The sequence below is a fragment of the Phytophthora ramorum genome, assembly GCF_020800215.1.
Source record: "Phytophthora ramorum isolate Pr-102 chromosome Unknown Phyram_PR-102_s0023, whole genome shotgun sequence".
In the NCBI taxonomy this organism is placed as follows: Eukaryota; Oomycota; class Peronosporomycetes; order Peronosporales; family Peronosporaceae; genus Phytophthora; species Phytophthora ramorum.
In genome coordinates this window covers 468,508-481,169 of record NW_027150669.1, presented here as the reverse complement: position 1 = coordinate 481,169, position 12,662 = coordinate 468,508, and the positions used below count along the sequence as shown (strand labels likewise).

Here is a 12,662-nt window from a genome sequence, read left to right as displayed (position 1 = left end):
AGATCGTGTAGAGCCACTGGTAACCTTGCGGAATTGCCGAGGCTGGCGGATTGTAGCCCATGAACATCATCAGCACCGAGTTGAACAGCATTCCGATGATAGCCGCGACTTCTTCCGTCGGCATGGCGTACGTGAAAAACTGGCCCAGGTACACTTGCATCATCACAGTGAGTGAGATCGCCACCCAGAAGAAAATGCCTGCCATGACGTCCGTGAAACCCGCAAGAGGGTACAGCACGATCGTGAAGAGGAAACCGCTCAAGAAGCACCATGGGATCTCCACCACCGTCGAGCCAAGCCAATACCAGAACGCGTTGTACGTCTGCGACGCACGCTCACGGTAGAACGAGGGGCGCTCAGAGCTCGTAAGCGGGATGACACTGTTGAACGCCATCATCGAGAGGAATAGTGCAGCCATGAAGACCATACCCACACCCGAGCTCAAGCCGGCGTAGGATGCGTAGTCACCGTTGATGAACACGATGCCAAAGACCAGAGCCAAAAACACCGACATGACCAAACGTGTGAGCGTGTAGCTAGGAGTACGCCAGTACATCTGGAAGAAGCGCCACATCACGAATCGCATCTGCGTCATGGAGTTGGCAGCGCGCTTCTTGTCGAAGACGATTTCGGGCAGCTCAGGCGACGGAACCGTGATACCTTCCTTGGCCATGTTCGTCTCCAGCTGCTGGTTGTACGAGCTCTTGTTGAAGTGGTCCACGAAGTCCATGCTGTCCGCAGCCGAATTGTTCACACCGGCCCCAATGCACTCGAGCATCCACGTCGCCGGATTGTAGTCTTTCGGCAGAGGAGATACACCAGGGATGTTCTCAAAGTAGTTGATCAAGTTGCGGCAGTTCTCGCCCAAGTCGCCATAGAACACCGTCTCACCACCGCGCTTCAGCAGCAAAAGGCTGTCGAACAGGTAGAACACCTCCGACGACGGCTGGTGAATAGTACAGATGATGGTACGGCCCGAATCCGCCACCTTACGGACACCGTCCATGATGATCTTGGCAGAACGCGCGTCAAGGCCACTCGTGGGCTCATCCAGGAAAATCACACTCGGCTGGGCAGCAAGCTCCACACCGATCGTCAAACGCTTCATCTGCTCCACGGAGCTGCCGCGGATGATCTGGTCCGCGATGTCCTCCAAGCCGAGCAGCTCAATGCACTCGTTCACCGAGTCGTACTTCTTCGAGTCTGGGATCGATGCGTCCTGGCGCAGGAACGAGCTGAAGGTCAAAGCCTCGCGAATGGTGGCCGCCTCCGAGTGCACGTCCATCTGCTCGCAGTATCCCGTGCAACGACGAATGGCCAGGTCGTTGGCCTCGTAGCCGTTCAACAGGATCTTGCCGGCGATCTTGCCACCAGTCTTACGGCCAGCGATCACATCCATGAGCGTCGTCTTACCAGCTCCAGACGAGCCCATGAGCGCGGTAATGGAGCCAGGCACAGCAAAACCGTTGATACCCTTCAACAGCTCGAGTTCGGCTTTAGGGTTCTTGGGGTCCGGCACGAAGTAGTGCAGGTCCTGGAACGCCACCGTCACCGGCACAAAGTTCTTCTCGTGCGTGTTCACCTGCACTTCTATGTCTTTGTGGCTGGAGCTCGCCTTGGGCGTCTCCACAAGAGCGTAGGATCCGTCATCGACTGACTTCTCCGACACGTCCACATTCACGGGCGACTCGTACCGAAGGTGCTCCAGAGCGAGATATGACAGGAACATGAACACCAAGTAGATCGCCGCCAGGTAGATGATGCCGTACAGGACCCACTCCTTGCCGGTGTCCAGGCCGAACAAACCCAGGTAGTATTCGCCCATCGTGACGCCGTAGCTCGTGCAGTAGTCGATGGCACCGTACACACACACATCAAAGGCACTCGAGCGGTACTGGTTGATAGCCAAAGCTTTGAGACTCCAGCTCATGGGACTGATCCAGTGCGCCCAGATCAAGTAGTCCGGGATGTTATCCGTTGTGACGATGAAGCCTGCAAAGATGATGAAGATCAGGATGGACATCATGCACAGCGGCGTCGCAATGTTCTCATGAGAGCACACGGACGACAAGAAGAAGAACCACATTCCCATGGCCAGGTTCGACAGCAACAGGATGAACTCGAAAATGAGAAACAGCCCGAACTCCGAGGCGAAGCCGCACATCCAGTACACCAGCGAGCCGAAGATGATCGTCTCCGCCAACGACAGCGGAATGCCGCCGATCGAGTTGGCGAGCACGTACGACGACGTGCGGTAGAAGTTGGATCCGCGCTGCTTGTAGAAGATGTCGCGGTTCACCATGAACACCGGTAGCTGGGACGACTGGCCCATGGACAGGAACATCACGCTGGAAAAGATGACACCCGCCACCACAGCAATCTCCGTGGGGTCGAAGTCGTAGTAAATGGTGCAGAACAACAGTCCCATGACCAAGATCATCAGCAGTCTGCCGAAGATGAAAGCCTTGTTCCGGTACGTGATCATCATCTCGCGCTTGAAGAGCGTCGCCGTGCTCTCTAGGAACGATTGCTGGAACTTGGGCATCGGGTCCATGTTCTCCTTCACCGTCTTCAGCAGCTCCGGGTCGTGCGGAGCTTCCAACGCAGCGAGGGTCTCCCCATACAGTGGAGACTGACGGAAACTCTCTCCGAACTCGTGAGGCAGGCGCGGCGCCTTCGAGCCCTGTTCAACCTCGTACCGACCCTGCTGCTTCGTGCCCAGATCCAAAAGGTAGTCGGCGATGTCGCGCTCAGGCGGACACGAGAAGCCCAGACCTTCGAAGTAGTTCTCCACCTTGGTGCACGGCCCGTGGTACATCAATTCGCCCTCGTTCAGGATCATGACGTTGTCGAACAGCGCGAAAATCTCGGGCGAAGGCTGCAGCAGCGCGATCACCACCGTCTTGTTGAGCTTGTGTGCGATGCTGCGCTGCGTCTTGATGATGTCGAACGTGGCCGCACTGTCGAGACCCGTACTGATCTCGTCCATGAGCGACACGAACTTCATGCCGAACTCCATCTCGCCGGTGGTCACGCGCTTGCGCTCGCCACCGGACACGCCGCGGATCATGGCGTCGCCCACGATGGTCTCCTGGCAGTTCTTCAGTCCGAGCTGCTGGATGACGATATCAGGGTAGTGCTGGAAAATATCCTTGGTGGCCTGCAGCGCCTCGAGGTTCTCCTTCTCGGACGGCAACGAGGCCATAAACTCTCTGCGCTTGGTAATATCGCCTCCGCACACCTGGTACGCGAACTCGAGCGTCTCCTTGACCGTGAGCGGGGCGAAGTGCTTGTCGCGCTGGTCCACGTACGACACGAACTGCGGTAGTCGGTCGACGATCTGCTTCCTCGGTACATTGTTGAACGTGATGTCGCCCTCCACGGTGATGTTCTTAGCCTCTGGGAACCGAGCGCTGAGAATCTTCATGAGCGCCGACTTGCCGGATCCCGGCTGACCGAGCAGCAGCGTGATGGTGCCGGGCTTGAAGACGCCGCTCACGTTTCGGAGGATCTCCTTGCGCACGGTCCTCTTCTTGGGGCCGGCGAACGCTTTCTTGACGGTGTTGGGCAGCGTCGGCAGCTCGTGCTTCGAGCCGTCGTCCTCCACTACGACGACGTTTGCAGCCACCGACAGGTTGCGGAAGCGCACGTCCATGCGGGGCATGGAGCGCCCTGTGGCTGCCTGGATGTCGGTCAGCATGAGGTCGTGCAGCGCTTCGGGTCCTTTCGCCATCAGACCAGAGCCCGAGTCGAAGGTGATTTTTGCATCGCTAGCAACCGGCGTCGAGACTCCCATAGCGGCGCGTGGTTGCTTGGAGGCAAATTCAGGAATGGCCATGCAGTCGAGTTGCGGTGCCGACGATCGCGATTGCACGGCGCCCAAACTTGTGTTTTGGGCTAGCGTAATCCAGCCCAAAAACAGACTAAAATGACAAATGTTGCAGCTATGGGCAAAGTCCGCTGGGCAGTATATACTGACTAGTTGTATGCCCTGATATCAACTATTAGCATTTTCTGCGTTACCAATGTTGATGCGCTTCGCTAGGCCCATCGAGATTGCGCTGAAGACGATGAAAAAGCGGTGATTACAGGTGAAGCGGGCGCCTTCGAGTGGCGGTAATCCGAGTCCTTATCCAATTGCTGGGGTTGTATCATGCAGCCTACTCGACCCTCGGCGCGGTTGCAATCGCCACGAAAGACGACCAAGTTCGTTTGACAAACTCGGGCTCACATGTCAATGGATGGCGGGTTGGAGATGGTGAAAGCCAACTCGCAAGGCCTGTCGTGTACGACCCGTGTGCGCAGCACGCAGTTTTAAACCCAGATCCTCGCTCGGCTTGATGTTCTGTTTTGGGCGAAGACTCACTGTGTATCCATAATAATGGAATAGGCTTCCATCACCCTGTGCCTTGGCTACTAGAAATGCTTCCTGCAAAGTGCGCTCATGCTAAATTTACTTTCTTTCTCAAATTTTAATGCTTGGATATACAAAAAGAACCAAAAACTCCATTGTCCTTGGTGTTTCTACGGATCTACCGCTTCTGGTGGTTGATGTAGCGCAGAGAGATCAGCGCCAGCACGCGGAACACCACGATGCACCCGATGATCACGAAGAAGTAGGGCGTGATCGTGTCGTGCTCCATGCCGAAGTACTCCTCCGTGTACTCCTTGATCGTGATGTGGCCCACGGTCACTGGAGAGTCCGCCATGGGCTGACAGCCAATCTTCGAGCCCACGTTCGTGTACGCCTGCGTCTCCTCATCCCACGTCGGAAGCTCGTCGCAGTCCGAGAAGATGAGAGCCACCAGGATGGACACGGGGAAGCGCAGCGGAGAGATCTTGTACAGCCACGTGTAGCCCGACGGGATGGCGTAGGCCGGAGGACTGAAGCCCATGAACGTCATGAAGATGGCGTTGAACAACAGGCCGATGATGGCCGCCACCTCCTCGGACGGCATCGCGTACGCGAACATCTGACCCATGTACACCTGCATCATGACGCTGAGAGAGATGGCCAGCCAGAAGACGAAGGCCACGCCCACATCCGTGAAGCCCACCATGGGGTAGAACACGACCGTGAAGAGAGCGCCCAGCACGAAGCAGTAGGGGATCTCAGCCAGCGTCGAGCCCACGAAGTACCAGAACGCGTTGTACGTCTGCGACGCGCGCTCGCGGTAGAACGAGGCGCGCTCGGAACACGTGAGCGGCAGCACACTCTGGAAGGCAGTCATCGACAGGAAGAGCGACGCCATGTACACCATGCCCACGCCCGAGTTCAAGCCGGAGTACGACGCGTACTCGGCGTCGATGAACACGATGCCGAACAGCAGCGCCAGGAAGATGGCCAGGACCATACGCGTCAGGTTGTACGTCGGCGTGCGCCAGTACATCTGGAAGAAGCGGGTCACCACGAACTTCATCTGCGTGGCCGACGTGGCAGCGCGCTTCTTGGCGAACACCATCTCGGGGAGGTTGGGTGACGGCACCGTGACACCTTCCTTGGCCATCTCGGCGTCAAGCACCTGGCGGTACGAGCTCTGGTTGAAGCAGTCCACGAAGTTGGTCTGGTTGCCAGCTCCATTGCTCACACCAGCGCCAATGCACTCGAGCATCCACGTCGCCGGGTTGTAGCCCACTGGCAGCGGAGCCACGCCGGGGATCGCCTCGAAGTAGTCCACCAGGTTGCGGCAGTTCTTGCCCAGGTTGCCGTAGAACACCGTCTCACCACCGCGCTTCAGCAGCAAAAGACTGTCGAACAGGTAGAACACCTCCGACGACGGCTGGTGGATCGTACAGATGATGGTACGGCCCGAATCCGCCACCTTGCGGACACCGTCCATGATCAGCTTGGCCGAGCGCGCGTCAAGGCCACTCGTGGGCTCATCCAGGAAAATCACACTTGGCTGGGCAGCAAGCTCCACACCGATCGTCAAACGCTTCATCTGCTCCACGGAGCTGCCACGAATGATCTGGTCCGCGATGTCCTGCAGGCCGAGCAGCTCAATGCACTCGTTCACCGAGTCGTACTTCTTGGCGTCCGGGATCGACGCGTCCTGGCGCAGGAACGAGCTGAAGGTCAAAGCCTCGCGAATGGTGGCCGCCTCCGAGTGCACGTCCATCTGCTCGCAGTATCCCGTGCAACGGCGAATGGCCAGGTCGTTGGCCTCGTAGCCGTTTAACAGGATCTTGCCGGCGATCTTGCCACCAGTCTTACGGCCTGCGATCACATCCATGAGCGTCGTCTTACCAGCTCCAGACGAGCCCATGAGTGCGGTAATGGAGCCGGGGACAGCAAAACCGTTGATACCCTTGAGCAGGTCCAGCGACTCCTTCGGGTTGTGCGGGTCTGGCACGGAGTACCACAAGTCCTGGAACGCCACCGTCACCGGCACAAAGTTCTTCTCGCGCGTGTCCATCTCGACCACGTAGTCGTCCACCGTGGTGGTGCCGTTCTTCTTCTTGGGCGTCTCCAGCATCGTGTACGACTCGTCCTCGATCGTCTTCTCCGACACGTCCACATTCTCCGGCACTTCGTAGCGAATGAACTCCAGTGCCAGGAACGACAGGAACATGAAGATCACGTACATGGCCGCCGTGTAGATGACGCCGTACACGATCCACTCCTTCTCCGTGTCCATGCCGAACAGACCCAGGTAGTACTCGCCCATCGTGAGGCCGTTGTACTCCGTGCAGTAGTCCACGCCGTCGTACACACAAACGTCCATGGGACCCGAGCGGTACTGGTTGATGGCGAGCGCCTTGAGACTCCACGTCATGGGACTGATCCAGTGCGCCCAGATCAAGTAGTCCGGGATCTGACTCTTGGTCACGATGAAACCAGCGAAGATGACGAACACGAGCACCGAGACCATGCCCAGCGGCGTGGCGATGTCGCCGTTGCGGCCAATGGCCGACAGGAAGAAGAACCACATGCCCATGGCCAGGTTCGACAGCAGCAGGATGAGCTCGAAGATGAGGAACAGCTTCGCCTCCGCCACGAACCCGCAGATCCAGTACACCAGCGCACCAAAGATGAGCGTCTCCACAACTGCCAGCGGGATCTGGCTCACCGACGTGGCCAGCACGTACGATCCGGTGCGGAAGAAGTTGGCGCCGCGCTGCTTGTAGAACACGTCGCGCTCCGCGATGTACGTCGGGATCTGCGACGACTGACCCATGGACAGGAACATGACCGTGGAGAAGATGACACCCATGACCACGGACACCTGCGTCGGGTCGAAGTCGTAGAAGACGGTGCAGAAGAGCAGGCCCATGATGAAGATCATCATGAGGCGGCCGAAGATGAAGGGCTTGTTGCGGTACGTCACCATGAGCTGACGGCGCAGCAGCGTCAACGTGCTCTCCACGAACGACTGGTGGAACGCCGGCATCGGCTCGATGACCTCCGCCACGTTGCGCAGCAGGTCCTCGTCGTGCGGAGCCTCGAGGTCGTTGAGCATCTCCCGGTGGATGTTGGATCGCCGGAAGGACTCGGCGAACTCTCCGGCGCTACGAGGCTGCTTGGTGTGGTAGTTCTGCACCTGGTAGCGGTACTGCTCCTGCGTGCCCAAATCCAACAGGTAGTCGGCGATGTCGCGCTCAGGCGGACACGAGAAGCCCAGGCCGTCGAAGTAGTCCCCCACGCGGCTGCACGGGCCGTGATACATCACCTGGCCCTCGTTCAGGATCATGACGTCGTCGAACAGAGCGAACACCTCCGGGGACGGCTGCAGCAGCGCGACCACCACCGTCTTGCGGAGCGTGTGCGCCACACTGCGCTGCGTGTTGATGATGTCGTACGTGGCCGCACTGTCGAGACCCGTACTGATCTCGTCCATGAGCGTCACGTGCTTGGTGCCGAACTCCATCTCGCCGGTGGTCACGCGCTTGCGTTCGCCGCCAGACACACCTCGAGTCATGGCGTCGCCCACGATGGTGTTCTGGCAGTTCTGCAGTCCGAGCTGCTGGATGATCACCTCCGGGTAGTGCGAGAACATGGCCTTGGCCGCCTCCAGCGCCTCCAGGTTCTCTTGCGCCGACCCCTTGGACAGCATCTCCTCGCCGCGCTTGGACAGCTCGCCGCCGCAGAACTTGTGCGCGAACTCGAGCGTCTCCTTGACGGTGAGCATGGGGAAGTGCTTGTCGCGCTGGTTCACGTACGCCACAAACTGCGGCAGGCGCTTGACGATCTGCTCGCGTTGGATGTTGTTGAAGGTGATGTCGCCCTCCACGGTGATGTTCTTCTCAATGGGGAAGCGGCCGCTCAGCATCTTGAGCAGCGACGACTTGCCCGATCCGGGCTGACCCAGCAGCAGCGTGATCTTGCCGGGCGCGAACATGCCGCTCACGTCCTTGAGGATCTCCTTGCGCACGACGCGCTTCTTGGGCCCCACGAACGCCTTCTTCATGGTGTTGGGGATGGTCGGCAGCTCGTGCTTGACGCCCGGGTCGTCCACCACGACGATGTCGGCCGTGACGGACAAGTTGCTGAAGCGGACGTCCATCTGCGGCATGGCGCGGCCCAGGGAGGCCCCGATCTTGGCAGCCATGTACTGGTGCAGGACCTGCGGGCCCTCGGCCATGAGGGCCTGGCCCGACTCGAGGCCGAGCTTCTTGGCTGTAGTCGGCGACGGTTGTGTGGAGACTTCCATGCTGGCTGCTAGGCTGCTTGAGGGCAGAGCAGGAAAATGGAGAATGAGGTTGGACGTAGCGGTCCCATTGCTGTCAAACGAGGGGTGGACGAACAGACACAGCGAGCGAGCGCTGCATTGTTGACTTTCGAAGTGCGGAGAGTAAACGGTGCGTTGTTTGAGCAGGTTGAAGCGACCGCAATCACGCGCGGAATGGGTCTACCGCACTGCTGGGGAGTTGTGGATCTGCGCCTACCGCATTGACGATTGTGGCAGTTATGTGTGGAATGAATAGTTTGGATGCGGTGATGGAACTTCAGTTTCCAGCGATTCTGTGTTCGACGCTGGATGTGGCATGGTGAGACCCTCTGCCACAAATGAGGTCGAGGTGCCATCATCCGGATAGGGGAAGGGCTTACGCTCTTTCTCCGGGTCCGAAAATAGTGCCGTCATCTAAATATCGCATCTCGACCTGGGATTGGCTGCCCAACTGGCGCTAGCCTTACGACCACTTTGCACGCTTAATTTCGGATCGATCTCCGGGCAATCCAAGCAAAGTTCTCGTTCGCAATGTCCATCGCCAAATGCCGGTTTACATTATTATGATAATAGTGCAATATCTGTCAGTCGACGATGCCAGCCACACGGAGAGGCGAGGTGAGGGCGGCCAGCTAAAAAGGCACATCACGAGGGGAGCAGGTCACCTCCATTTGCTGAAGATCCACATGAGCGTCGCTCGCATACCACGCTGCATGGAGTAACTCCGCAGGAAGTCCGATGGTGCACGCCGGATACTACATATTCACGCTGGACCCGGGCCAGGTGGGCCAACACACAACGATACAGTACATACACAGTAGCGAGGTGTCCGCTGTTCAGCTTCCATCCGGCGGTGCCGTGATGATGGCAAACCGCAGTGACCAGATGGGCAGTCTGATAGCTCGCCGCAATCCGCAATCGCAAAAGCGAATGCTCCGATCGCTGGATCTTCAGACTTTCCGGGCCTCAATCCTCCGATGCACCGTCTTGTCGAAAGTCGAAGGTGCAGCGATGCGGTCGCTTTCCCTCGTGCCGCCGTTTCTGCATCAACGCGGGCCTGTCGACGCGAGGGGGCCAAAAGTCTAGCAGCCCGGTTCAGAGCAGCTTCCATCGAGCGTCGCGTTGGTGTTAGACTCGCCACAATCAAGCAATACAGAAGCGCTTACCAGTACATGTGCATTGTTCAGGGCGCGTCGCTACAGTGTAAGCAACGGTCGCCTCGGAATGTGCAGGAACCCGAGAGAGAGATAGAGATAGAGAGAGACGTCACGGAAAGTGATTGTACTCATGCGTGCGTGCCGGTCAGCATGTCGCTTCAGCTGTAATATAAAGTTGAGTTCCTGTTTTCACCAACTAACCACCTTGACCGTACATGTATTCAAGCACCCGTGCTCTGTGACTCCTACAGTATGTAGTCGACTGGTGAATCACCACTGGTGATTGAGATGCGCTTGGACAACTGAAGTACACAAGGATTCGCATACGTGTTACCATTTGCGGCATCAAACAAATCGAAATGAAACATTCGTTTGTGTATGAAAGTTACTATAATTTCAGATGCAATTCTTGGATTTCCATCGTAGCTCATAGTGATCTTGTCAGGTGTGGGGGCCACGCTCGTCAGAGCGGGAAGAGTGTATTATCGCCGACGGCCACTGCGGAGAGCAGTGGCTAGCCCCGTGGTGGGTTGTGGTGGGTTACGCGGCAAATTGAACAATGGCTATCCTACACTTGTTGCCTCACGACCACCAATTTCTCTCGCTGGAAAACCCGTTTTCCACGCGTCAATGCGTCCAGAAAACATACCTTTCCATCGTAGCTCATAGTGATCTTGTCAGGTGTGGGGGCCACGCTCGTCAGAGCGGGAAGAGTGTATTATCGCCGACGGCCACTGCGGAGAGCAGTGGCTAGCCCCCCAATGGCGCAGCCTGAGGATGGCGAACGCTCTTTAGCCCCGACGACCTCATCACCATCATGTCCGCGAGCTTCTCTCTCGAGGCAACCTCCATGTGAATGTATCGTTGGTAGCAGTCACTGCTCCAGCGGCCTTGGAGCTTGATTGTTGAGTCTTCACAGCCAGCTTGGAAAAGTGCTGTCGCACCGCCACCTCGGAGCGAGTGAGTACCGAATTTGCTGCTGTCCTCGCCGCATCTCGTGGCCGCCGTCTTGATGATCTTCTCGAGCGCTTTCGCCGGTAGCACTGTACCGTTCACCCAGCATAGTGGTGTGACGTCCGCCGCATCCTTGTTCTCACGCAAAAGCGCACGCGCCGCTCTCACCGGGCACAGCCATGGTAATGACGTCTTCGCCAGTGTTCTGGTGGTAGCTTCGCCGACTTGGTCCGTCTTGCTTCCTCTGAACCGGATCGTGACATGGGTTGCTGTTCTGAAATCCGTGGGTTTGCGTCCATTTTCACTCGTGAGCTGAATGTCTCGCCTCTGTATAATGAACCATGCGCTCTTGCCGCTTGACGCGAGGTACTCTGATCTTCTCAAAAGGAAGAAGTAGCCCAAGACCGCAGCCCCCCACAGAACGCGGTCGTAGGGCCGGCTGAAGTTGAGGCTGCGGTGGATCTCGCGGAGATGCGCGACGGTGACTGGGGCTCGGCGGGTCGGAGGCCGCGACAGCCTCCGCATCCCGAGCAGAGCAAGGCGGTGGGTGTCGGTGAGCCCGACCGGGTGTCCGAATCGGACCTGATGATGCCATGAGACGTGGCTACACTTGGACAATACGGTGGCCGGCGAGTTGGAGACGGAGGTGGCGTCGCCGAGCCAGCAGGATATGGCGAATAGCGCAAGTTGGAGGGACTGCGCGTCCAGGTCGCGGGGTAGTCGGCCTGGTTCACTGTGTTGGGCACGCCACCGGCACCATTGCTGCCAGGTGCGGTCGTACAGTCGTCGCGAGCTTGGGGCCAGTGAAGCGGCCTGTAAGTTGACGAGAATGTTGCGTAGATCCGCCGCAGATGACCCGGCACCGGAACCTGCATCCACGAAGCAACGGCATTAGTAAAGCGGGATCGGTGAGACGCGGACTGGAGTCTGCTGCCAGCGTCGGCGATGACGTTCCACGTGCCCGGAAGGTGGGCAGTCGATACCCGCAAGCGCCAAATGGCTTCAGAAAGGCCGACCGCACGGTTGAGTTCCTGGGCAAATTCGTGCCGTGCGGAAAGTTTGTTGGTCCTGGAGACCGTGGTCTGGTTGTCGCTCCAGCATCTTACGTGCGGCCACAGTGGCGCATATGCGGTGTGCCATGATTGACCAAAAATCAGGCAAGCGAGTGCGACTGCAAGCTGTTCCCGGACGTTAATGTCGAAACGAGGTTCGGCACGCTCGTCATCGTCGAAGGTGACAATGATGTATCGCTTCTCGGCGGGGTCCAGTACACAGAGCCCCTCATCACTGGCGTCCATGTACAGATGCACGTCGGGCTGTGGCAACGAGCCAAATAAATACGTAGGAACTCCGGAGAGATGCCCATGGCGGAGAATTGTTGAGAACCAATGGAGATCGTCGCGGGCCCACATCGTAATAGCAGCGGAGCCGTACCGGGGCACCGACGCGGCCACAGCGTGCAAGCGCTGGTAGAATGGCTTAGCGGCGCGCAGGCAGGATGCTACGTGGCGTAGGCTACCAAGTAGCCTCTGCAGTTCCACCGATGGCACGCGTGATGAAGTCGATGCGGCCTCAACGCGAATGAGGGCCTTGGTGATCTTGTCTGCTGGGATGGACACCGTTCGAGCCGTGCAGTCCCAATCCAGACCCAGTGCCCGCATCTGCGTTCCCCACGCCGAGAACTTGGCCTCGTTGATCGCTAGAGGTCCTAAGACGGCCAGCATTGCCAAACGGAGCGTGTCCTCTGCGATGGAACAGCGTGCCCCGAGGTCGGGCTCGACTAAGACGTGGTCATCCACCCACTCGTATGCGAAGAACGGTGACACGTCGGAGACATCGGGCGCCATCGACGCCGGAGATTCCCGTCTAACGATGGTCGAAA

At 58.2% G+C, this 12,662-nt stretch overlaps 1 protein-coding gene across 1 annotated transcript; it reads right to left on the bottom strand.

The window, feature by feature from the left end:
* Positions 1–4,532: 4,532 nt before the first annotated feature.
* On the bottom strand, positions 4,533–8,651 carry KRP23_14926 (ABC transporter G family member 36; the record flags this gene model as incomplete). The annotated part of the gene is made up of 1 exon (XM_067885806.1): positions 4,533–8,651. One exon carries the CDS (start codon positions 8,649–8,651, stop codon positions 4,533–4,535), a length of 4,119 nt encoding a protein of 1,372 aa, XP_067737082.1.
* Between the last annotated feature and the right edge of the window lie 4,011 nt (positions 8,652–12,662).